Source organism: Limanda limanda, chromosome 4, assembly GCF_963576545.1.
Source record: "Limanda limanda chromosome 4, fLimLim1.1, whole genome shotgun sequence".
Lineage (NCBI taxonomy): Eukaryota > Metazoa > Chordata > Actinopteri > Pleuronectiformes > Pleuronectidae > Limanda > Limanda limanda.
Genome location: NC_083639.1, coordinates 26,941,078 through 26,968,536, shown reverse-complemented (window position 1 = coordinate 26,968,536; position 27,459 = coordinate 26,941,078). Strand labels below are relative to the sequence as shown.

The 27,459-nt window shown below is 44.1% G+C and overlaps 1 protein-coding gene across 2 annotated transcripts; it reads left to right on the top strand.

The window, feature by feature from the left end:
• Window positions 1-379: 379 nt before the first annotated feature.
• On the top strand, window positions 380-27,257 carry tasora (transcription activation suppressor a). Of its 2 annotated transcripts, none has more exons than XM_061069104.1 (28): window positions 380-832; window positions 4,300-4,445; window positions 5,680-5,772; window positions 5,973-6,045; window positions 6,181-6,272; window positions 6,532-6,663; window positions 6,812-6,921; window positions 7,123-7,154; window positions 7,307-7,412; window positions 7,682-7,785; window positions 8,153-8,256; window positions 8,631-8,703; window positions 8,940-9,014; window positions 9,592-9,785; window positions 9,998-10,291; window positions 10,433-10,622; window positions 12,430-12,558; window positions 12,849-12,985; window positions 13,835-13,991; window positions 14,237-14,689; window positions 14,839-16,154; window positions 16,277-16,399; window positions 16,745-16,904; window positions 17,439-17,547; window positions 17,850-18,028; window positions 18,121-18,270; window positions 24,086-24,818; window positions 26,450-27,257. In XM_061069104.1, the coding sequence occupies exons 1-28, from the start codon at window positions 511-513 to the stop codon at window positions 26,940-26,942; spliced, it is 6,279 nt and encodes a 2,092-aa protein (XP_060925087.1). In that variant the 5' UTR covers window positions 380-510; the 3' UTR covers window positions 26,943-27,257. The 2 variants fall into 2 exon arrangements, with proteins under 2 accessions (XP_060925087.1, XP_060925088.1); XM_061069105.1 differs by lacking the exon at window positions 380-832 and adding an exon at window positions 1,984-2,052.
• The last annotated feature ends 202 nt before the right edge of the window (window positions 27,258-27,459 follow it).

The window sequence follows — 27,459 nt, the reverse complement described above, 5'->3', positions numbered from 1 at the left end:
TTCTGACTTTAAACTCAGAACTCACTTGTTTTTTCTACAGTGGCCATAATCCTCTTCCGTAGATTATATATATATTTTAGCTGAAATTTATAATTTAACAGTATAATAAAGTTATATCATAACTCAAGTGATATACTATATTATAAAACATTATATTACATTATAAGTTTAAATGTGCGTTATAAATAAACTTGATTTGATTATACTCAAATAGAATAGAATAGAATAGAATAGAATAGAATAGAATAGAATAGAATAGAATAGAATAGAATAGAATAGAACGGAGTGTAAATTATTCTCCAGCAGGTGGCAGCAAAGCGACAGGTCGCTCGGAAGCTGCAGGTAGATATCACAGAAGAAGACCCCCGCTCCAGGAAACATGGTTGTGTGTTGGTTCGAGTCCCTGAGCTGCAGCTGCGGGGGGAACCGGAGGTAACAGCGGGGTGTTCCCGGGGCTCGACCGGACACACGGTGACGCAGGACCGGTCCGGAGGAGGACAGGAGCCCGCCATGGACGACAGCCTGGCCCGGAGGCCGGCAGCCCGGTCGCGGAGGCTGTCCGCCGCCGCCGCGGACTCCGGAGCTAACGCTAGCCCGCAAGATGGCGAGGTGAGCGAGGGCATCGAGCTGCAGCCCGCCCGGGACCCGGGGACAGCCAGGGACCCGGGGACAGCCAGGGACCCGGGGACCGCCGGGGACAGACCCGGGGCTGGGGCTGCTGCCGCCGGGGTCCCGGACCGCTGGAGCTCGGTCCCGCAGGTGGTTCACCAGAGGCACATGCCCATGGAGCCCAAGAAGTTCCAGATCCCGAAGAAGACCAGGGAGAAGCGAGGTGAGACTTCCTGCTCCTCGGCCTCATCACAACACAACACACCAGACTCCACAACATTAAATTTAACTTTATACTTTAACATTAACTCGTTTATTTAGAGTTTCCGCCTCAGTATTTTCCCTGAAGTGATCGCGAAGTGGCACAGCAACTGACAGGTTCCATTATCGGACGGCTCAACACCGTTTCCTCCCCCTGATCTGCTCTTAGATATAAACTAAATTTGCATATTTATCAACATAACTCTTGTACTTTCCGCTCCTGGTGCCTTATGGAAATCATCACGAATCCCCAAAACTACGACAGTTAGTGTAACTTGCACCTGGTTCGGACGATGCTAGCTAGCGGTTAGCTAAGGGTTAGCTAACGGACGTCAATAACCTGTGTGTTTATCGTGTGTTCGTCGGGATGTTTCATGCGGAAGTGATTTTGATCTCAGGGTCGAAAGAAGCAGTTTCACCTGTTTGTGTTAATGTTGGAAGGTGTGAGAGTGTGTGAGGGCTGCCTGGGTTTGTTTACATGGAAGAGAGAGAGAGTGTGTGTAGGTAGGTGGGTGGGTGTGTGTGTGTGGGTGTGTGTGTGTGTGTGTGTGTGTTTTCATGGCACTATGTATCATCAATATGGCCCCATGCATTAAATCCATTCACAATTTCACAGGCTCATACACTCGTGTGTCCGATAGATGGCAGATTGTTTTCATTTCTTTCATCACGATCCAGGAACTATTCTCTGAGAAATCCACCAGAACCAATATCGCCAAGTTAAGAAAAGTGTCAAAGAATCTTCGGGGGTTTCTTCCCTGATTCAAAACCGAATCCTCGCGCCAAATCTCGTCCTGATCCGTCCTGCAGGTAATTTTCTGTGGCCTCACTTTAAAAACAAAACAAACCCAAAAATCAAACCCACCCAGAAACCAAAATAAACAGATGTGGAATCCTTCCTTGTGGGAGATAATGAAAAGCACACGGCGGTCGAACTTGGTACTTTTGACCGTCGCCTCATTGTCGAGATGTGTGTGCGGTTCAATATTTGATTCCATGTCCGGTTCAACCTGAGAGACTCAAGACTCGAGTTCAATGATTAACTGAACTGCAGACGAATACAAATATTGAGGACACACATTTACACAAACAGAAAACAACTGGTTTGAACTGGTGAGTTCTGTACCGTGGTCGACGCTGCAGAGAATCAACCGACTCATCTCGGTCATTACAGCAATTAAAGTTTGTATCAGTGTAAATAACCGTGTGGAGATTTAACTAAAGATATTCAGTAGTGGTGGGGGAAAAAATCGATTCTGTTCAGTATCGCGATATTTTGCACCCGCGATTATATCGATACCTTAGCACAAAGTATTGCAATATCTAAAAAAATTATATACATTTTTTAAATATTTATTTTAGGGCTGGGCAACGATTAAAAGTTTTAATCGCGATTAATCGCATGATTTCCCTGATTAATCACGATTAATCGCATTTGTATACGCAAAATCCAATAATGAATTAAAAAGTAGTGTATAGCGCAATTTTATTTTCAATGTTCTGCCACATGAACGAAAGTGCCATAACATTTGTTGTGCAAACACTTTTAACATCAGCATTTAATACAGTAGCTGTAAAATAAAATATTCAGTGTAAATCTCAACTTAACAATGTTATCAAAGCAAATACAAAATTAAAGGTCAATGCCACTGCCAGGGCATTAATGTTATCCTCTACGTTGTGAAAGATGTATACTCCTGCGTCTAACGTAGTCTGCCGAAGCCTCGCTGTTTCGTTGAGTGATGCTGATATCAACTGTGTGTTTTGCATTTAGGTGATATTTTAGACTGGAAGTACTCCGGTGATAAGAAAATTCACCTTGGCAGTGGCTACAAATTACTTTGGTTCTGTCGACTCCGCCGTCTGGAAGAACTTTAAAATGAGAATGGCCATGTAAAAGCTCCGTAGCCTTATCCATGGTTGTTTATCCGCCAATTATTTTCTTTTTTCCGGTTCCGCAGCAGTCAGCAACAGACTTTCACAAAATAAAAGCCTGACCTTCACAATAAAACAATAAATAATCAAACCTGAGTTAATGCGAGATAAAATAATTAATCGATGAGTTAACTCGATTAAAACGAGTTAACTTGCCCAGCCCTAATTTATTTCCAATTATATATGTAACAGTCCCTGGCTGGCAAAGCATGACACAGAGAGTTTCAGAGTTTAAAAGATACCTAGTGTGTCTACTGAAAGGATGTTCTCTACTGCAGGAGCACTTTAACATCTGAGCATGTTGACCAACTCCTTTTTCTGAACAAAAATGCCAATATTCCCAAATGAATTTAACATTTTGGGTCATGACCTTGCAGGTCTCAATTTGATTGAAGCTCTAGGTTACTCTTATTTATATGATTGAGCTCAGTGTTCATGTGAGAGGTCTCCTATTCAGAAAATAATCACAAAGGTCCTGTGTCCTGAATGTTCAAGGACAAAGTTTTTGCACTTCAGTTAATGTGTAGAAGACAATGTTGTTCACAGAATTAAATGTGACATTTGAAGTGAGGTGAGCAGTCTTATTTTCCTCATTTTTTGTAATGCCTTTGAATAATATGGGGGACATGAATCGCAATAAATCGCAGAATCGAATCACAATAGTTGCAGTATCGCAATACTATTGAATCGTCACATTTTTGCCAATTCCCACCCCTAATGTTCAGTGAGTCTGGAACCATTTCATCCTTATTTCTAAGTTGTTTGCGATGATGCATTTTATCTTAGATCTCTGACCTTGTGCACAGACACTTTTTAAACTTGTGGCTGCACAGTCGTTCTCCGGTGTTCGACGCGGCAGCTGCTGCCTCGGCCTCCTGAGAATCGGCCACATGAGGCACAACCACGACTCCTGTTTTAATTGAGGAGGAAGAATTGCTGCTTGTGTTTGTTCCCCAGCTGCTGAAGCCCTGTGTTTGGGTGTGTCTCACCTGAGAGCTGCTGAGTGCTGCATAAAGGAAACGCTTGTACTGGGACAGTTATTGCACAGTGTGATTTCTGATGAAGTTGGAGGATGTTAGCTTACTAACTTCTATAAGGAAGTCAGCCCTGGTGGTGTCTGATGGGTCTGTGGCACTGTATTGTATCTGAAACATGATCTCCAATCGAAACATCTCCTTTCTTTTCTTCTCATGTTTTGTTTTTGTTATTTCTTGTTCACTGCAGGATGAACCTGAACAATCAGTCTGTCCGTCTTCCTTGTGCCTTTTTCTCTCTCATCATTCTAATAGCAGTATACAGTCCTGTCTCTCACAGGACAGTATTAGTCCTAAATGCATCAGTTTGTCCAACACGGGATTTGTTTGTATTAACTTTAAAGTAAAGATGTTCTAATCCCTTTTCTCCCGTCCTGATACCAGTTCAGAAACATGGATTTTATCTAAGGAGTCATTTTTAAGGATTATTCATTGACTCTTTTTGTTGTCTTTCTTTCAGCTCTCTTCCGAGATGTCTCCACGGAGTCCAGGGAGTTCGAAGACATGGTGAACATCCTGACCTCCAGTTACTTCGACACCGGCTCCGCTGGCTGCTTCACGTACTGCAAACCTCGCCTGGTCTACAGCGAGCTGCCGGAGAAAGAGGTGAGAGCTGGACGTGTGGAGGGCTTGAGGAAATTATATTACTACAGCATTAAGTGCACATACAATCCTTTGATTTAGAGCATCAAGCGATTGTTAATATTTTCAGCCGTCAACTACATTTGGTGGCGTTTACTGTACTTCAAATAATGTGGAGGCCTGTGAGGTTATGATGATGATCAAGTAGAGCTCGTACAATACGTATATGGGTGGAAGACATGACGCATGATTTTTCTGTAATTAAGTGTGAATGTTTATTTAGATGCATTTAACCACTTAAACAACACATGGATGTGATGCATATTATGGTACTTTGTTTTAAACTCATGATTTTGTATGAAATATCTGTTATGTTTTGATTATATTTTAAGGTGAATACGCTAAATGTCCTGCGGTGTGACCGTAACATAGGTGAAGCATTAAGCTTACATATTAACAAAATAAACCAGAATTATCTGGAGCAGGTAATAACTGCCTTGGCATTATATTGTATATAATGACTTTAATAATATTAGGTTTTATTATGTACAAAACTAGTATATTAGTATTTACAGGAAAATAACTTTCGTAACACAAATGCCGTCCTGTGGCGTGACATGGAAAATCAGATTTTTGAAACGGCAGTTACATGGACAACTATAGGGGCCCTTAGTTTATCCCACTACCAGGAAGCCCCCCAGATGTTGGAATGTACTGTGTATGTTGAAAGGTGACTGTTAACCTCTGATTAATTTCATTTCTGTCAGACAATGAATGTATCATTTTTTGAGAGTCCTGTAGTGTCACAGCTGTAGTTAAAAATTTGTTAAAAAAAATTTGTACAAATTTAATTGAACAAATTAAGGTTAAACTGTGTTATTCTTCAGTTAGCATAATAGCTAAGGTCAGTCTTGTATAACAATGACATGAAATTATACAAAAAATCCACGGAACACTAGCAGTGAAAAAATTCAGCATTTGAACATTATAATTTCATACAACTGTAATCCTCATTAGAACTTTATTAAAAAAATACTGTTGCACCCTTATTTGTCAACTACCCATATCTTTAGGGCAGATGTAGATACGGTAATAATGTGGGAGGCTGATAGTGTTGAAGTCTTTAAACTCGAGCTTTAAACTAATCTCGTAACCCCGGGGTTTGATCAAGTATGGTTTATAGATGTTATTTTATATCAGAGGTAGGATTGAATCAAAAGTAAATTGTGCTTTGTTCATGCCTGTGTGTGTGTTTCAGTTTGTGGAGAAGAGGAGGGAGATGAAGATGGACGGGAGGATGGACACGGAGCTGGAGGAGAGTTACGGTTTCATGTTGGTTGAGGCTTCAAAGGTGAGATTAACGCTGAGTCGCTGCTTTTTCTGTCTAACTGGAAAACAAGAGGTTATAAATGAACTAAACACAAACGGTAACGTGGATGGATTCATGGTAAACTGGGACTGGGATCAATTGAAGAATTGATTATTATTTGATGAGCCTTATCCTTAATAATGTTATTGATTGTTATTGTTTTTATAATTTGTTTGTTGTAGGTGCACCAGCTCTGTGAGACTGGTCTGTGTGTGGGTCAGAGCTGGATCACAGTGCTGGGAAACCCCAGTAAAGGTACGAGCCGGCAGATACACACGTTTCACTCGTTCCATCTGTTTCTTGTTCAGTCCGACATGAAAGGAGAGCTCATACATTATACACACAAACTCATGTGTTCTTATTATTGTGTGTGTGTGCATCTGTCTGCAGGTGTGTATCTGTCCAGGTACTCAGACCTGCTTCAGATCAACCCGTTCACCCCGGGAGCCACAGCGGAGATCATCATCTTCAAAGTGATGAAGGTAAGTTACCATCATCACCAGTGTGTTACCTCAAGGAAACATAATGTTACCAATGATGTGACCATGACCATGAACGTGTTCACATAAAGTAAGTGTAACATCTCAATAACAGACCAAACATTTGAATTCCTAATAATAATAAATGATAACAATAAGTGACACAGCCAGACTCTGCTGGAGCTGCAGCGCTGCTTGGTTTAATATATTTGTGCTTTCACTCTGTGATAATGAATGAAATTGTCTCTAATTTTGGTTTCAGGGCAAAGTGAAGAGTATCTATGAAAACATGAAGAACATTCTAGATCCAACCCCGCGCTTCGACAGCCACATCTTCAAGAACGCCAGCAAAGTCACTTCGCTCACGTCCTACCGAGCCTTCGAGTTCACGCAGGTAAATAAACACAACACGCTCAGTACAGTGTACAATCAGATTGTGTTAGGGACAGTAGATCATTTTGCTCAGTTATCATATTTCTATAGGTTTTCTTCAGGAACATGAAACTTGACTTTGAACCTTTTCATCATGTTGTGTATTCCAGCATTACTTCTACGAGTACTCGTTCGATGAACTGCGGCAGCGACCTCGCCAGGTCTGTCCGTATGCCGTCGTCTCCCTCCTGTTCAAAGGAAAGGACACGCCCCTTCTGAGGTATGCACATCTGGATATAAGAACAGTCGTGCGTTATTCGGCTTTAATGACACTCAACGCCAAAAGTGAAAAATTAACACCAGATAAGCCAGTGCAGAGATCTGTGGGCCGATCGGGGAAATCCCTGAAAACGTAATCATCTGGAATGTTCAGCTCCTGATTTCAGAAATGTCTGTTTCTCTGTCTGTTGTGTTTGAACAGGATGAACAGTCAGATTTCAGAGGTGAGCAAAGGTGAGCATTGTTTCCTGTTTCCTATTCATTACAGTCTTCATTTTTATTGGCCTGCCTTGAACCTGCTACTAATGACCTTTACACCTCTCTCTCTCGCCCTCTCCCTCTCCCTCCCCCTCTCTCTCTCTCATTCGCTTCACTCACTCTCTCAGAGCGAGCCCAGTTCACCGTGTGGACCGGAGATCTGGTGCAAGGCGACCGGGTTCTCTTCCAGATCGCCCTTCGCTCCTTTTCGCCGCCCTTCCTGCCCCACAGACTGTGAGTACTGTGTTGGATGGAGTCAGTGCAAGGGATCATGGGTAATATCCATCATTCAGTTGTGTGTCAGCTCAGCGTGTTTGACTACGCTACATGAAAACCACTGGATCATTCAAACATGGAGAAAAAGCCTAATGCTATCTCAAGAAAACATTACAAATGCAAAATTGTGTCAAATCTTTCAAAAAGGGGGTTGTTTCTGTTATATTTTGATTTCCTCCGATCTCAAAATGATTCCCTGTGTGTATCTCGCCATGTGTCTCCTTCAGACCAGAGAAGTTGAAAATCGGTTGTGTGATGAGACTTGTCCAGGTGACCAAAGTCCTCCCGTCCAGCCTGTTCTCCTACCACCTCTACAGCAGCAGCCAGGAAGGTGGAGTCAAACACTAAACTCTAATTTTGTGTTGATGTCACATATTCTTTTTTAAATGAAACAAAATGATGAGAATTCTTTCAGCTGTAATTTTTTAGCAATTTACATTTCTTGAACTGCTTCTACACCAACATAGGACATCAAATATTCTTTAAAGATCATTATTCTTAAAGATAATATATATATGTACATGACATTAAATTTGCATGCACTCATTTTGGAGGGAGACAATACTAAAGCTTCAGTAGAGAATTGGAAAAAAGCCTAAAAAGAAGAACAGGTTTCACTGCCATTTGCATGGTTAGTGTTGTATTGTTTGATTGTTAGTAACATCAAACTGAATTTCTCACCTTGTGTGTGTGTGTAGTTGTGGAGGACGGCCATTGCTGCAGTCTTCTCGAGGTGGTTGACAAGAGTCGGTCAACGACCAACGTGACGAAACTCCTGCAGGAGCTGGAGATGACCAGAGTGGTGAGTTGTGCTTCCTCTCATATTGAGCCTCACTTCATTTAGCTGAGTGCATTGGTTGCAGATACATTCAAGTGTAGCTACACTCTAGAGAAGGAGCAGGATCAAATATTAGATTCCTTTCCCTTCTTTATTCACTAATTCTGTATTTTTCCACTTGCCTCTACTTTGACATTATGTTCGACCATTGTTTATCTTCTGTCGAGATGGACTTTTGGGGGCAATGCTGATATTTTGTGTGCGATCTATTTCAGTAGAGAGGTAAAGAACATCGAAGGAGGGAAGAGAAGGGGAAACAAAGCAAAAAGAAAGAAAGTGGGATCACAAAGGAAGTTAGACAAGAACTGTTGAATAAGAGTGGTCTGCTCTCTGCGCAGGTTCTGGTGACTCCACTGACCGAGCGAGGATTCCTCTTTCTGCTCTCCAGTGTTCAGATGGCCTCACCCACCGGTATGTGATGGGACAGATTGGGTGTAATGGTCAAATATGTAGAGGATAAACTTTGGCCAAAGATTGTCGATGTTGGATTTTCATAGTTAAAAAGGATTAACATATAAGATGTTACATCTATTTAAAAATAATTTTACAGACGTATAACAAGAAAACGGTTTCAGTAAATAAGACAGAAACAAAATACAAATGGTGGAAGACCTGCTCCTCAGTGGATGATGTTTTTGTGTTTCCAGAGCGAGAAGGCGACTGGAAGAGATGTCTTCAGGCCTTGTTTGTTTTTCCTGAGTCAAGAGACGTGTCCAAATCCAGTGAGTAACAAAGGAGCAGATGAGTGGGATTCATTTACAATCTTCTATTCAGAGATCCATCATCCACTGTTTTGATGGCTCATTTAAAACAGTTTTGCTAATATTAGCCCAAAGGCAAATAAAGCTGATTGTCTTGTTTGCATTTTGACTGTCTGTTATTATAAATAATTCACCAACCATGAAAGAATAAACACTTAATTTTTATTTTTTAAATTTTTTTATATTCTTTATTTTTTTGACAGTTGTTTACAAAAACTTCAGCCCAAGGGGAATTTTCTTTCTTCTGCTGTCAACCTTTTTAATAATTGGGTAACTTTGTACATTTTGGGAGAGGTAGAGTGGGTACATGTAGACAATAATCACAGATCAGTAGAGAAAAAAAAAAAAAAAATGAATAAAAACAAGCCGAATAAAAAACAACAACATGTTAGAGGGTGACTTGAGAGAGAATGGGATAGAGGTCGGTGAGGCTCGCTAAACCAAGGCATAAAGACTTAATTTAAGTAGAAACTGAAGCCTTGACTTGAAAATGATCACCATGATTGAAATATTGTTGTTTTCTTATTTCTTCCCTTAGCCTCAAGGTGGGCCTCCTCTGCCCTGGATGCCTCGGTGTCCATGTCTGCTGCCACGGTGATGCCGCGTCTGAGTACGTTCATCCCAGCGTTGCATCACGCCCTCGTCAAAACCCGAGCTAACCCCGCCCCCGAGCTGTCTGCCGGCGTGGAGCGCCAGGCGAAAGATTACCTCATCGGCCTGGAGGAGGGAAAGGTGCAGCCAACAACTCTCTCAGCTGAAACGCTCTCATCTCTGTTTGTATTTTTGTTTTCCCGTGTGACTTTGACCTGCTCTTAACTCTTGGCATTTACCTGAAATCCCCTAGTAACATGTCAGGTGTCCGATGAGGTTCGGGCCAGTTATGTTTTCCCACGCCGAACTGGCAAAACCTTTTCTTCATGGATCTTTCTGTCTTCGCCCTCCAGGTTCGGCAGTACCCCATGGGCGAATACGACTCCATCCAAGACGAGCAAGAGAAGGATTTTCCCGCTCCCAAACACCACAAGGTGAACATGGACTACTACCTGCGCTCCTACCTGCACAACCCGGCCCTCTACCTGCTGTCCGTGGCCCGGGCCCGGCAGGTGGTGGAGGCGCACTGTGGCGCCGAGGAGCCGCAGCAGGTGAGGCCCAGGAAGAGCTCAGCAGGCCAGAGGGAGGCGACAGGGACGGAGGTGACAACAAGCAGCTCCAGAGACGGACCTTCCAACACTAAGAAGGTGAAAATGGACGTCATAAATAGTATAAGATTATTAGATATGTAAGTTATCCGTTATTAGTTAGTGTGATGTAATGAGGATGATTTAGAAATACTCAATTATTGTCGTGATGGCCTGAAATGTGTTTTCTTTGCCACTTAGTTGCAGCAGCTGGTAGACCTGGTTCTGACCTGTAAGAGGAACGCAGAGAATGAGGTGAAGAGGGAGGAAGGAGGAGAGGGATCGCTGAAGGCACCGGGGAGGAAGAGGAGGCTGGAGCAGCAGGCGGCAGCCAGGGCACTGAAATTCCTCAAGGCAACTCAGGAACCTGGAAGAGATTCCAAGATTCCAGGTGAGGAAACGTCGAAGCTCTGGCTCAAGAGATGGAGCTGGTTGTCCACTGATCACAGGGTTAAGGGTTCCAGTGCTGGCTCCTCCTGTTCACATATTTATCTGTAACGTACGAGTCGTTGGGAAAGCTACTGAAGCCCAAACTGCAACAGTCTGAATCTGGATGAATGAGGATCAAATTATCAAGAGCTTGGCATTTTTTAGACCTGTTCCCATTTTCAATCAGGTCTGGATATGGTTCATTTTCTAATTCCAAGGGGCGTTATCAACCATCGCAGATCAGAGCTGTGACCAATCAGAGCAAGGCAACTTGATGTAATGCAGAGTGACAGAAAAATATAAACATATAAACACCCTTGGATTGTGCCTGGGTTGATAAAGATCACTCAGTCAGCTGATTTCCTTTTGCAATATTTTCCTTTCTCTTTCAGACTTCGACTCCATAATGTTTTTCTTCTTTTCCAAAAACATATAAGATTCTACTTAGCGGATGAAGCAGAAGGTTGAAAGGTCTACCCTCAATATTAAATATATTTATGCATAATAAATCAAAATAAAGGTCAATATTAAATCATAATTATGGCTCCAACACTCTATCATATCAACACGACCCCATTATAGATAAAAATAGGTGAATAATCAGGGCTTGGTTGGATTTAGTATTAAAAAACAGTTGTGTATCTGTAAAATTAGAAATGATTGTTTCCCAAAATCTGACCAAAAGAGACTGAATCCACTAAAAGTGAAGGACTGAAGATTATGCAAGTGTGTCGCAGCTCAAGAGCTGAAAACTTAATAAAAGTATTATTTATTATTATAATGTGTGAAACATTTTGTTTTAAATGAGGTTTAAATGATTTTCGACTCTGACTAGGGTTGCAAAGGGGTGGAAAGTTTCCGGTAAATTTCCGGAAACTTTCCGGAAACTTTCCACGGGAATATTAAGCACGGGAATTTGGAAAAAAAAAAAAAAATATGCAATTAAACGCTGAGCAATAAAAACATCATTCTAAACTCTATTTTAAAGATGTATGGAACGTTGAGTTTCAACCCTCCACTGTGCATTCTTCCATCACATGCACAGATAACTCCCAGCATCCTTCACTCTACAGCAGGGCTACTGATGCCTGCTGTAGTGTGCAGGACTAGTCAGGTAAGTTTCCATGATATTACTGGGAAAATATATTATCATGCTGATTGAGGATTGTTCATCTGTTCATCTGGCCTATTTCCATTCATTTATCCATCAATTGTAAAATATGTTTACAGACGATTCCAATTGTTTGGCTAACTATTTATATCTCTGGCATTGCATTAGTGTTTTTTTACAAACTTTTTTCTCATCTCATTCTACAGAACAATGCCACGTGCACTCTCTCATGTGTGGAGACATTTCACCCCATCCAATGTAGAAGGAAAGGCTGTGTACATTTGCAAATACTGTGCAAAGACCTATGTTAAGAATGACACAACGATGCAGAAGCATATAGTCAAGTGCCCAAAGTTTCCTCAGGACTCAAATCAGCCTATGACAAAACAAAATGTTTATATTTATGTCTGTAAATGACAAGGTAAATACAGTTAGTATAAATTACCCACAACATTTCCAGTTTATTCCCATTAATTCCCGTTAATTCCCGTTAATTCCAGTATATTCCCGTTAAATCCCGTATATTCCCGTTAATTCCCATGGAAAGTTTCCAACTTTGAAAATTCCTGGAATTTTGCAACCCTAACTTTGACTGACCACAGCTCATGGATCCTTTGTTCTCATGTTTGTTTTCCTTCTCTCTGCTCTCGTCTCCCAGTCGACGGAAGCCAGACGCCGGCCTCGCCCGACTCTCTGACGTCTGTGATTGGTTCAGTGGGTTTGAGAGACGTTGATCTGAGAGAAGACGGATCTGAGCTGGCTGCCAAACTCGTCATGCTGCTGACAGGTGACTGGATGTTGAGACTTCCTGTTTGACAGCACACGACAACTACTATAGAACACATGGAAGCTTCGTTCAATTCTTTTGTTCAGCCAATGTTTGTAATCTGGAAAAGAAACGTTTTCTTTTCCAGTAGCAGTTAAACATTCACATCCTGTTTCATTTGCTCATGTCTCAATAAATAACCTGAAGGAGCTTGTAGGACATTTATGATTTATTATGGTGATGACAACTTTAGGTTCTAAGAAAAACAAATGTTAGTGTCTTAAATCAAACGTTTCTTTGCTCACCGACAGGCCTCAAACAGTCTGCCCAGGGCCTGGTCAGTCAGGAGGAGGAGCAGATGGAATCCTCTCCGTTTGATAGGCTGGCCACTAAGCTGGGCCTGCCCACCAACTGTGACATTGACCTGAGGAAGCAGGAAGAGCTGGAGGTAAGAGACGAACTTTACATCAACCTGCGTTCCTCCGAAACGGTCGAAGGAACTCTGCGTGTATCATCTGGGTTCTGTAGATTCCCTGCTGACGGGACGGTGTTTGGGACTGAACCTGCAAAACAGTCAAACATGATCAACAGCATCACAAACTGAATCTCCCGCACGTTGGGAGATTCAACCTGTCGTTCCAGTTCATTGCTGAATGCTGTAGCTGTTGATTTTTCACGTCTTGAGTCTGATTTTCCGGATCTTCCCAGGTCTTCAGACTGTGTTGCTAACGCTGGCATTCAACAATCTGAAGGAACCTTTTCAGTTGAATTAAGAACTTTTTTTTGTGATCAACTTTTTATTTTACTGAGAAATGTAGCAAGGTACAGATCAATGTTACAGTAATCAATAACAACATATATATTCACATGTACTCATACCTGTCAATGTATATAGACACACAAAGGTAAACAATAAAGGAAAAATAATAACTAGGAATAAGTCAAATAATAAAATAGAAAAAATATATATATGAAAATATTAAATAAACAAACACAAATATACAATAGGTCATTAATACAAAAACAATAACATATGTATGTAATAAAATCACAGGGAAATAAAATAAAATAACATAAATGAATAAAATAAAATAAAACTACCCCAAACACAAACCACCCACATCCCGGATCCAGCTTCCTAAATAAACCTTAATCACATATTACAGTTGAAGCGCACGGAGGACAGTTAGGAGCTTGAATTAAGAACTTTAGACTAAAGTTTCTTTTGTTCGAAACAGATCTCAGCTAACAAAGTGTGTGTGTGTGTGTGTGTGTGTGTGTGTGTGTGTGTGTGCAGGAGCAGACAGCGGGCAGCGTCAGCAGTCTGGAGGGATTCAGTCCGAGCTCGCACAGCGGCGAGATGAGTCGCCGAGGGAGAGGAGGAGGAGGAGGAGGAGTCCACGAAGGTGAAGAGGAAGAGTGGCCGATCCCGTGGGTCCTCATCCCCATCACAGGTCAGTCTGACTCCGGGAATATGTGACTTATACACATTTTGATCCCTTAAGGTTTGTGTTTTGTGTTCTGTCCTTTTAATCTGGAATATGGCAACAAATATCAGATCACTTTGTAACTGTAGCTTTTTAAATGTTCAGTGAATTGTGCTGTGTCACCATCGTTCTACCATAATCAGTGATGGTTTAGAAGAAGCAGACCAGAGTGAAAAAGTCAAGTTCAAATGAGCTCTTGACTCTGTGTGCAGGTCTGAGTTCAGATCGCTACTCCCACAGAGACCGAAACATCCCCAAGGATCCTCGCTTTCAGCACCTCGCCACGGCAACCAGCGTCGCCGCGACGACCAAGCCTCCCGGGAAGACCTCCGCCCCGTCCCCCGAGCCGAGCCCTCCTCCCTTCCCCTCTCAGTGCCCGTCACCTGACCCCAGCCCCCCCCTTTCGCCCTCCCAGTGCCCGTCTCCAGAGCCCAGTCCCCCTCTCTCGCCGTCTCAATGCCCCTCCCCCGAGCTCAGCCCCCCCGCTTCTCCCGTTCGATGCCCGTCGCTTCAGCCGCCACAATCTGCCTGCCACCGTACGTCCGCCCCCCCCTTCCTGTCCTGGTGCCAGTCCCCAGAGCCCATGCAGCACATCTCACCTAACGAGGGCTTTACTGGTGCTAATGAGGAGCGTCTGGCCCCCCCGGCCTCCAGAGAGTCTCAAGGTAATCTCAGACAACTGGAGTTTGGTGTCTACTTCTCGAATTTTAGACAACATTTGAAAATGTCATTGTATTGTTACGCAAACCGTAGATGATAAGGCACCGATTTTGTTTGATAAATACATTATTGAAGTTGGGCTTGTTTCCTGCAGGAATGTCCAGGGACAGACGAGAGAAGAATGAAGAGCCGTCTGTTCCTCCGGCTCCGGAGAGGAGGACAAGCTCCTCGCCACCGCTCTCTGGGAAGGAGCATGCAGCCGGGGGAATGCAGGAGAGAGGTGCAGTGATTCCAGTGGAGCAGAAAGAAAGTCAACCGGTTGCAAAAGTGCAAAAACAAAGGGAAGAGAGAGATACGGAACATGAGGCAGCGAGTGAAAGGAAACCAAAGGGAGAAGTGAAGGAAACGGCAGCTGGCTCGTCTCCGTCCGTGTCCTCACCTCCTGCTCGTCCTCGCAGAGATATCGACAGCATAGTGGACAAACATCTCGGCAACTTCTCCTCGGAGATGCAGCACCTCCTGCAGGAGGAGAGCATTCACTACAGCTTCCCCCAGTCGCCTCACTCCACCTCCAACACGGAAACCACCGCGCCTCGACACACATCCCAACAAACTTTGACATCTCAGTTTTCAGAGTACGTGTCTCTCTACAACCCCTGTGTCCCCGTGAACGACTACGTGAGCTCCCTGAAGGACGGCATCACCAGCATGATGGTTGAGTTCGGTGGTAGTAGGCGGAGCCACAGCGCCGACACCAGCCGGACTAACAGTGACATGCTGGCTAGCAGTGTGAGCGCTTTTGTGGCCAGCATCCGAGCAGGTAAAACAAAATCGGGCAGCGATGATGAGGCTTCGGCTCCCGGCTCTTCAGTCAGTCAGACTCCTCCCCTCTCCAGAGGAGGTGAAGTGTGGCAGCCAGAGGCAACCAGACACTTTCCTGATGCAACAACCAGCAGGAATTCTCCAACTTCTAACGTCACTTTATCAACTCCTACCTCTGCCTCTGGTTCCGTTTACAAGTCCACCGAGACCCCCGACTGCCATCCTCCCTCAGACAAGTTGTCCCAGTCCCACTGGAAACCACAGCAAGGTCCCACTTCAGAGATGCACAGAACTGGAGCTCAAGATGTCCGACTCACACAGGACAGGAACTTCAGGATCATACATCGTGCGACTGATGTAGAAGCCGGGGGAAGTGTCACAGGGTTGAACTCTAGCTTGACCCCCCCGGGCTCCGGCAGTGTTTCTGTGCCCGGACTCGAACCTCCAGCTCCTGCCGAGCCGGTCTCCATCTCGGCCTCTGTTTCCACCTTCGCTCCCCCGACCACGGTGCTGAGCAACTTGATCAACCAGCTGCAGCCGGAGGTCTTCAGCAGTCTGGTGAAGATCATCAAAAACGTGAAAAAGAAATCGCTGCAGTTCTACCTCCACAGCACAGAGGAGAGGGACCCGCTCCTGGAAGACATCAAGGTCACTATTCTAATTACTACAGCAATCAGTAACTAGCTTTTCTTTGATCAATTTGTTGATTTACTATATTTTTGTAAATATGTATTTATAGTTTAGTATGTGTGTTTGTCTGTTATGTACAGGAACACATGTTGAAGCAGGGAAACTTGGAGCAGAGTCCTACGGCCTTTCTGAACCAGGAAAACCCCGACAGCCGCCTGCTGGTCATCATCAGGAACAAAGACATCGCTGGACACTTACACAAGGTGCCTCCGACTGATGAGTGTAGAAACTGCTTCTGTTCTGCTCCTTCCTAACAGATCCAGATCTTGTTTGAAAAGAAGTTACAACTGATGAGCATGTTCAGCTTCTGTCTTCCTGCGTTTTTAACCTGGAGAACTCTGCAGATCAGCTGCTCTGTAACTGTAACTGCTCAGTTCTGAAACCGCAGGTCCACTGTAGATCCTTTGTTGTTGTTACTAGTGTAACTGCAGGTTATTTGCTCTGTCGGGTTGTTTTTACCCCTAATAGTCCGGACCCAGGTTGTAATGAGCTGATGACAGCGGGCAGCCTCCATGTTGGTTGTAATCAGGTGTTTGTGAACCCATCAGATCCCGAACCTGGTGTCTCTGAAGCGACGGCCCTCGGTTGTGTTTGTGGGGATCGATTCTCTCGGCGACATCAAGAACAACAGCTACAACGAGATCTTTGTGTCGGGAGGATGCATCGTCTCAGATGAGATGATCCTCAATCCGGACTTCATCAGTCATGGTACGTCAGCCTTTTAAATCCAATGACAGGAGCCAGCTAAATGTTTCTTTAAGGTTATTTTAATATAAATTAGGGCTGGGCAAGTTAACTCGTTTTAATCGAGTTAACTCAAGTGATGAGTTAACTCGATTGTTTATCCGCCAATTATTTTCTTTTTTTCCTGTTCTGCAGCAGTCAGCAACAGACTTTCACAAAATAAAAGCCTGACTTTCACAATAAAACAATAAATAATCAAACCTGAGTGAATGCGAGATAAAATAATTAATCGAGTTAACTCATCACTTGAGTTAACTCGATTGAAACGAGTTAACTTGCCCAGCCCTAATATAAATCTTTCTGCTCGTTTTTAAAAAATCTTACTATTCTCGCCCATTAGTCTTGACATCTTTATTCATTGCTAGAAAAAACGTCATATTTTGCAAATCATTGATCAATATTTGTGTAGATTATTAGACGAATGCATTAGTGGCAGTGGATTTGCTGTCTGTATTTATGTCTTAAGGATGTGTTGGTTGATGAGATGTTGATCTGCAGGTCGGCTGGCGGAGCTGCTGCTGCTCCTGGAGAAGCACAGCTCTGTGGAGAGCGTCTGGAAGTGGAAAGTTCACTGCAGAACCCACAAGAAACTGAAAGAACAAGCCAGGTACTGATGCTGTGTCCACACAAGATGACGTAGATACAGTAACACAACAGACTGATGAATAAACAAATGCATTCAAAGCAGCATTCTTGTTTCTTGTTTCAATTTCAATCTGGTTTGAAAAAGACACTGGACCAACCCTAATGCCGCTTCGTGACAACCCCCTGGCACCTGTAGAGGTTCCTGTTTACCGGCCTTTAGAATAAGAACAGCTAACCTTGTGTATATATTTCATTCTGCAGTTTGAAATTCAGAGAGGAAAGTTGGTCTTCTAATGTGTGTGTGTGTGTTTGTTTGGTTGTAAGGTTCAGTCGAGAGGCAGCCAGCGTCCTGGACCTACTCTCAGCCTATCAGAAGCGGCAGATTGTCGAGTTCCTCCCATATCATCACTGCGACATGATGAACCACCAGTCACCCGACCTGGACTGTCTCATCGAGCTCCAGGCCCGCTACACACAGTACCGACACACAATCTTCCTGACCGGTATGTTCCAGAACTCGCAACACTCCAGCACCACAGACTCACTGGCTTCCTGGTTTGTTCCTCATCTGAACGTCCTTGTTTCCTTCACTCAGAGCATTGTCACGAGAAGCTACCGGCCTACTCCAGCGGAGGCGTCATCGTGGCCGGGATCGAAGAACTTCTGCACAACTTCACACGGCTGGTCGGTTGCCATGACATCAAGGACAAGCAGCCAGCCAAGGACGTTCTGCTGGCAAACAAAGGTCAGCTGTGCTATTTGAATGAGATGGAAATAATATGTAAATGTCTATTTAAATGTCTGCCTGCAGTGGCAGTCACACATCCTATTGGTTGCAGACGGTGGCTTTTGCAAATGAAAATCAAATTTTAACGGACAAACTGGGAGTAAACCCACGGGTTAATGTAGATGGAGAGATATCAGGATACAGGATTACATGGTAACAGTACATTATGAAATACTCCACGAGGATTTACATCTCCTCTCCTTCTCCAACTGTCACTGGGGTTGACAACCGGAGCTTCCCACTACCAGCAGGTGGAACCTATGTCAGAAGAAATTACTATTAGTCACTATTAGATAAAACAGGAAGACTTTTACTAAAAATGTTCTTACAAATTAGCTCCTCCTCTTCCTAGTGCGTTACTGAATCCATTAGACAAGGTTTTCCACCACCTGTATTTACCTGGGTCACCGTTTCTCTTCTTAGACACGAAAAAAAACCACACACACTTTGCAGGTCGTACCAGACCATAATGCATTGCGTTAGGGGGGGTGAAGTGCATTGTGGAAGATGTATTTTATTTGGGTGATTTTTTTGGAATGAAAACAAGACTGATAGTAGCTCAACACATTCCCTGATGAGCCACTAGCCGAGGTTCAGAGTGAGAGACGTGTTGGAGGAGCAGGAAAAGTCAGCGAGTGTCTTTGTTGTGTCTCTGGAGTCGAGGCTGAACACGAGAACTCTGAACATACATGAAGGCTGCAGCAGCTTTCAATGCAGCTCAGAAAACGAGGTGACGCCACATCTGAAGTGTCATCCTAGTGTTGATAGTGTGTCTCTGTGGTTGTATCCTATTTTCTGTAGTAGTTGCAATGACAATACTTAACAAAATGTGTTACCGTGTTTTCCCATGGCCACGGTACCTCAGCTTCATCTGAGGGAGGTTCCATTTCTCCTTCTCTTGCTTTGTGGAGAAAACCCCCCCGAACCTTCATCACTGACCCCCTCCACCTGAGAGGAGATATGACTCACCTTGGCAAAATCCAAGAGAGGGTGTTGCGGGAGAGAACATACGAGGGGAGTAAAAGAAGGAGAGAAAGAGGAGGAGCACTGACGGCTTCACAGACTGGAAAGTCATTTGAGAGCTTTATTTATATGTTGTATGTGAATTATCGACTGTTGAAGTCTCTTGTTAAAAGACGTTTTGTAGTTGTCAGTGATTTTTCAGACTTTTTATATTTTTCAGATCACATGAGAAGCGAATGCAATACTAAAATTAACTTCATCTGTATCACGAGCCTGTGAGTACATTCATTATCATGTGATGAGACTAGGGCTGGGCAACGATTAAAAGTTTTAATCGCGATTAATCGCATGATTTCCCTGATTAATCACGATTAATCGCATTTGTATACGCAAAATCCAATAATGAATTAAAAAGTAGTGTATAGCGCAATTTTATTTTCAATGTTCTGCCATATGAACGAAAGTGCCATAACATTTGTTGTGCAAACACTTTTAACATCAGCATTTAATACAGTAGCAGTTAAATAAAATATTCAGTGTAAATCTCAACTTAACAATGTTATCAAAGCAAATACAAAATTAAAGCTCAATGCCACTTCCAGGGCATTAATGTTATCCTCTTCGTTGTGAAAAATCTATACTCCTGCAGCAGAAAATAAATCACCAGATGCCGTTAAGCTTTTGTGGTTGTTGTTGTTTTTTAATGTCTTCAGCCAGAGCTTCTTGTGTCTGGTTTCCCTTTCACTCGCTGTGGAGACGGGTTTTGTCTGCCTCGGTTAAACTGGACGTTGTTGGTGCTTTGGGGGGGAAACTCTTTGAATCTTCTGAGAACAATTTCTTGTTGGACCTGGCAGGGTTTGAATATTTGGTTGGGTTACACTCCGAGCCAGCACAGGTCATGTGTGAGTTTAGCTGCGATGGATCTTAAGTTGTATCAAGGCTGTGGGGCTGGTACTTGTACTTTATCCTGTCACAATTATAATGACACTACTTTCTTTACTCTTTCCTTCACTGTCTTGTTTGGATCTTACCCGCGGCTCTGATTTGAGTTGGACTACGTGTATGGTACCTCTTTTTTGCACCTCCTCCAGAGACATCCAGGGTGGAGGTAAATGCGTGTGTGAAAGCAGCTTTAGTAACTCTTGCTTTCACCAATTCTTACCAGTCAAAATAATTAAGGACCCATGTTTTTATCCGGTTTCAACCCACCTTGTTCTACTGTTGCACTTGAGAGAACCTCACCAGGTTACTCTTCAAACCATGAGTGAGCTACATGTTTGGGTTCCATTTTAACTGGTTGCGACTGACTCCATCTAACACAATCTGGGCTCTGAATTCCCATGTTCAATGGTGGGTTCCGTCTTGAAATACAAGGACCACCATGCTACTTCCTGTCTATCAGCTGGTTGGGTTGTAAAGGCTTTAAACATTGTACCAGGGGGAGTGTGGATGAGCACCGTCCAAGTTTCATCTAAACACCAGATAAAACCAAACTAATAACACAGTGAAACTGGTGTATTCGAGGTCTCCTCTCCTAGAATGTGCTGGTGTCTGATGGAAAGCCACAAGGCCAAGGCCGAACCTGGAAACAGGCTCCTCCCATAATAACTCTATTCCCTCTCTTATTGGGCATAGGTTTGTCGTATCTGACATATTGAAGATGACAAGGGGCCTTACATGTTTTCTTTAGGTCACAAACAAACAAGGATCAGCTCTCAAGTGTCCGCTCGGTATCTGGATCAAAGCAGTCAACTCCCTTTCTCTCTCTCTCTCTCTCCCTGTGTGTTGTCTTGTGGGGCAGAAGGCAGTGTTCATCTCTGCTCCCTTCACACAACGTTAAGCCAGAAGATAATGGCAGCCAACAACAGCAGCAACCCATGTGTTGAATTACATAAGTTGATGCCCCTTGGTATAAGAGAGTTGGTAAGTCAACTTAAATTCACTTCATTCTAGATGTTTTAACACAAACCCTTATGGGGCATAAGAATCAAGTCAGGCTTACCTGCTCGATACCAAACTGTTAATCAGACTCAGTCAAAGATAGAATCATTTATTTGTAGAAAAAATAAAAATTGTGATCACCATCATCCTTAGTCTTAGATGTTTGTGATAAGACAAGAAAGAATTAATCGGGACTAGAACTAGGACTTAAGCCTGAGTTCCATCTGGGACTCAGGTGAAGTCATGTGATCAAACACCCTGCAGACGCCCAGCTGGGTTTGAGGTTTGTCCAGGTCACTAATTTGCTGCCTTGCCCCTAGACCGGCACCAGGGGAAGAGACCCGCCTCCCCCTGCAAGCAACCCAGACTCTTCCTGCACCTGCCTCGCCCCCCCACTGCTTACCAGTCCCCTGGCCAATAGTTCCGAGGGACAAGGGGAACAGGAACACGGCATCAGCCCAGAGCAAGGCCTTCATAGACCTGAAAGACAGGAGCATGTGGGGCTCAATGGACAAACTAACTACTCTAAACTGATCCGACTCCTTGATGAGTCCGAGTCGCTCTCTGCTCGGCCTGCGCCTCCTCAGCACGTCACTCGCTTGCAGCTGTATAATCGCCGGTGTCAGAAATTCAGGGACAGGCAACTGTTAGACCCCAAGCTGTGGAAGGACATCTACTACTCCAGACTGGGCAGGGTACCGAACCACCAGCCGTACCATCACCACCTTGGGGAGCGGTATCGAGAGCTCCGGGCCACCAGCACTGTTGCCTTTGCTAGGTCTGCTCGCCACCGCTCTATTGGCTGGAAGGTGGCCTGTGGCGTGACCTGCTACAACCACCCGGAAGGACCCTGGTGCCAAGTCAAGTCCTCGGATGGGACCCAGATCTGCATCCTAGCAGCTCGCCCCATGTCAGACAGCACTCAAACTGTAGTTAAACCTTCATCACTGACCCCCTCCACCTGAGAGGAGATATGACTCACCTTGGCAAAATCCAAGAGAGGGTGTGGGGGGAGAGAACATACGAGGGGAGTAAAAGAAGGAGAGAAAGAGGAGGAGCACTGACGGCTTCACAGACTGGAAAGTCATTTGAGAGCTTTATTTATATGTTGTATGTGAATTACCGACTGTTGAAGTCCCTTGTTAAAAGACGTTTTGTAGTTGTCAGTGATTTTTCAGACTTTTTATATTTCTCAGATCACATGAGAAGCGAATGCAATAGTAAAATTAACTTAATCTGTATCACGAGCCTGTGAGTACATGTTCGTTATCATGTGATGAGACTAGGGTTGCAAAATTCCGGGAATATTCAAAGTTGGAAACTTTCCATGGGAATTAACGGGAATAAACGGGAATTAACAGGAATTAACCGGAATTTACGGGAATTAACGGGAATAAACTGGAAATGTTGTGGGTAATTTATACTAACTGTATTTACCTTGTCATATACAGACATAAATATAAACATTTTGTTTTGTCATAGGCTGATTTGAGCCCTGAGGAAACTTTGGGCACTTGACTATATGCTTCTGCATCGTTGTGTCATTCTTAACATAGGTCTTTGCACAGTATTTGCTAATGTACACAGCCTTTCCTTCTACATTGGATGGGGTGAAATGCCTCCACACATGAGATAGTGCACGTGGCATTGTTCTGTAGAATAAGATGAGAAAAAAGTTTGTAAAAAAACACTAATGCAATGCCAGAGATATAAATAGTTAGCCAAACAATTGGAATAGTCTGTAAAAATATTTTACAATTGATTGATAAACATATGGAAATAGGCTAGATGAACAGATGAACAGTCCTCAATCAGCATGCTAATATATTTTCCCAGTAATATCATGGAAACTTACCTGACTAGTCCTGCACACTACAGCAGGCCTCAGTAGCCCTGCTGTAGAGTGAAGGATGCTGGGAGTTATCTGTGCATGTGATGGAAGAATGCACAGTGGAGGGTTGAAACTCAACGTTCCATACATCTTTAAAATAGAGTTTTGAACGATGTTTTTATTGCTCAGCGTTTAATTTGCGTATTTTTTTTTTTTTTCAAAATTCCCGAGCTAAAGTTCCCATGGAAAGTTTCCGGAAAGTTTCCGGAAATTTACTGGAAACTTTCCACCCCTTTGCAACCCTAGATGAGACTAATCGGTTCGATGGCTGTATGAGATACGGTTTAACTCTGAGAATTTTTCAGAATATTTCAGTTTCGAAGGAACAGCGATGAACATGACTCATCATTGGTTTCAAAATCACTTTTTCAAATTATTTTCAGGCTATTTGTTCACTTTGCTGAATAAAACAAAGAAAACTGACCTGACTTGTTTGTGACACAGAATTCTGTCTTCTTTTCGCTAAAGCTCCTCCAGCTCCTCTTCAGTAAGACCTCTCGCTTTCTAACAACTTTCTCAGACATTAGATATGTTCAGAATAGAATTCAAGTGGTCCACCTTGTGTTGTGTTACAGGGAAATCTGAGGATCATCAAAGTGGGTAGAACTTGTTGTCTGGGCTCGATGTTTCACAGCATCACACTGAACAGTTGGAGTGACGTGTGATTGTGACATAACATCGCTGTGCTAACACATCCTCACGCAGCAGAGCCAGAGATTTCATCTTTTTATTCCTCCCATTTTACAACCTGTCAAACACCATCATTCTGCTTTCTCTCCCCTCGTTCTACTGTCCCTCAGCTCCTCTCTCTCCCTCTCCTTTATTCAGTGACCTCACCCCCACCTCTCCTTTTGTCTGCCATCTCTCCCCAAAGTCTACACTGTCTCTTCTACTCTCTCTCATTCTACTCTCTCCACCTCCTCAGCAGTTGCTCTCCTGTGTCTTGCTGCCTCTCTGACTGCTCTCCTCTCTCCTCAGATCCCGGCTGGCTGCTGAGTCCCAGTGAGTCGGGCTCTGAACGCTCCCCCTCCATCTTCCCTGAGCACAACCCCCCCCTGTCCTGCAGCGAGCCGCCCAAACACCTCTCGCAGCAGCCGAGCTCCGGCCTCATGGCGCTCCATCACCTCACCGACCAGCTCGTCCCAGACGCCTCCTTCAAAGATGGCGGGCCTCTCCCTTCGGACACAGACTTTGAGGTTCTGAGTCAGGCCATCTCCCAGCTGCGGGCGGAGCGTCAGGCGCAGCTGCTGCAGCAGCGGCGGCTGGAGTGCCAGGACAGACTCCTTTCCACTTCTCTTCACAGCGGTCAGGCCACGCCTCCTGGTGGTCAAGGAGGTGTCATGGAGTCCGTCCAGCCCACGCCAGGCCGGGAGGCTGTGGCTGACACTCATTCCACTCTGCAGCCGGGGACGGACAGGAGGCCGGACAGAGGGGAGCCGCCCACTGAGGGACAGAGGAGAGGAGGTGCTCTGGGAGGAGGAGGAGGAGGATCGATGGGAGTAAAGTCGGATGCCAGGACCAGTGACGCTTCTACCTCTTCACCCAATCATAACGCAGCAGCCGTGACGGGACCAAACGGCCAAACTGACCCGACCGGCGCAGAGAGAGAACAAGCAGATCAACGAGCTGAACCAGCATTTTCCAAAGCAGCTCAACATGGTGCCGCCGCCTCCAGTACCTTCTCCTGTCCTGTGGAGGGCGACAGATCGAGGTTCGTACGTTTACTTTTGATTACAACTCATTTGGTGGTTTAAACCAACATGGTTCAAACTAAGTGTGGGAGCAATAACGTACGACAACTTTGTGGAACCATTATACTTCAGGTGTTAGTTTTACACTTTGGTGAGTGAGATGTCATTTCTTGGGGAATCTTCAAATGCTTAATATCACTAAACTTTGTACAACCTCCGCTGAAAGGCAGTGAGTCAATAAACCATCATAAATTAAAGAGGTATTGAAATTGTGTTATAGATTTAATACCAAAATCAATAAACATGTTTTTTAATCAAATTTAACACAAAACAATAGATTTCTGAATATGGAAACATTTCTTACAAACAGATCGATTTATCAGGATCTCGAAAAACAATAACTTCCTTCCACCGTTTGCGGGACGTCCGCTTTCAGATGGTGAACGATGCATCGCACAAACTTTTGGTGGAAAAGAAAAGACGAGAAAAACCGAGTAAAGAATCAACTGTTGAGTTACCACAGTTTAGAGCAGGGGTCTTCAACGTTTTTCAGTTCAAGGACCCCCAAACTGATGGAGAGATGGAGCAGGAACCCCCTACTATATATATTGTAAAAAAATTGCGTTTTATATTAAACTGGGCCTAGTGCCATGTATAAACATAGCTACCCTGTTATTGTGCATTCAATTCTAAGCTATTCAAATAATACACAGGTTCATATATCCATGTTTTTATTGTGAGTCGCTGAATGAAAGATAACGTCGTCTGCCTCCGTTTATCCGTTCGCTACAATATGCTGGATTCATGTTAAAGGGACTCTTACCTTTGTTGCATTTTTACACTTTTTTTGGATAAGGTTAACTTGGTATTAATAAGGTAATGACACTCTAAAATGCAGGACAGACCCACCAGGAGTAAAAACAAACAATTATTTTTCTCTCATAATATTTAGTGAAAACTTCAACCAATAAAATTCTTCGGACCGAAGGACCTTATTGGCCGACAGACCTGTCTGTTTGCTGCATGGAAACAGACAGGAAGCCCGTCTGCTTCTTGTGGCGCATTCGGGCCCGCGTCATCAAGGCGCGTCCTCAACTAGAGGGTTTGTTTTGATTCCACGGCAGACAGTAGCAAATAAATGGTGCAAATAACCATTGAACTGAAAAATATATATGTGAATGTAAATGTATATAACTTACCGGTGCTTCTGAATCCGAATCCATTGCTTTGGTAAACAAAAACTCACGTGCGTGCGCGGAGGCAGTAGGTTGTAAGTCTGCTTGTAAATAAAGTTTCTTCAAAAAAATAAAAACACCGGGATGGTTGTAAGTCCGCTTGTGTAAATAAATTTTCTTAAATAAAACACCGCGGATGGGAACGAGGGGGTGGGGCATTGGAGGAAGGCGGGATGATTTGAATGTGCTGTAATTCTCAAATGCAACAAAGGTGAGAGTCCCTTTAATGTGTATTAAAAACTATTTAAATTTGTAGAATTTTTTTTTTTACATTTTAAAAATGCTTGGTTTAGTTATATTCACGTTGTGCAGAGTCGCAGGTTCTCAAAGATCCTGATGGTTTTCAGGGAGGATTTCGTGCTCGTTCCTTTCCTGCAGTTTGTCTCTTTGCTGAACTTCATGTTTTCTCTCTGCAGAGACACGCCCTCAGACCCGGAGCAGCCAATCAGCACAGAGGGAGCACTTCCTGGAATCAGCACAGCCAGTGACACTGAGGTACCCGGAAGTGTCACCACGGTAACAGGCCAGGAGGACAACTCGCATCCTGCTCTAATGCAACAGATCCAGCATCACCAGCTCCTGCAGCTGAGTAAGTTGAACCCACAACCTCTGGCCCACAGCCGGCGGCGGCAGCCGTGGAGCGGCGTCCTGCCCCCCCGCTTCCTGCCTCCCATCCCCAGCCAGCACTTCTCCACGGGACCATCGCTGAGGCCCCCGTCGGCCCTGGGGAGGACCATGGGGCTCCTCGGGCCCACACCCCCCTGGCCCGGGGGCGTGGTCTGGGGCTTCCCTCACGCTCCGCCTCAGGCTCCCCCCCGCCCTGCACTGCTGGGGGTCTACCACAACCCGGCAGCTCAGGGCAGCAGCAGGTACAGGGGGGGGCAGAGAGGAGGCTTCAACAGGATGTAGCTGATGGACCCAGGTGACCTGCTCCTGGAAGCTCCGCCCACCTGCCGCAGCTCAACAAGCTCACTTAACTTAAAGAGATACTGTAAAGGACTGAGACGGACGGACGGAGGCACACGTGTTCCAGTGCAGCGTCTGTCGGTCGTGTGAAAAATACTTTTTTGTTCTGAATGTTCGGTTCGTTAGTCTCGGAGCGGTTTGTGTTTCCATGTGTTTTGTAAGTGACTCTAAATGACTAGTTTTAACTTAAACATCATTTGTGTTTTTTTTACAGCAGAGATTTTTTGTATTAAACTTGCGTGCATGAACCAGAGTTCACTTCCATGTCTCGGTCTCAGTTCATCACATGAATGTCACGAGGTCATCGTGCCGACTGTGGAGCTGAAAAGTCTCCATGAAATAGGACTGAATTTATTGTCTGATCTCTACGTTGGAGAGAATTTAAATCACTTTCCAGGTTTATCTTCATTTCATCATTTACTAAAATCTAAGATACACTGACCCTACAGTCCAGAAGGCC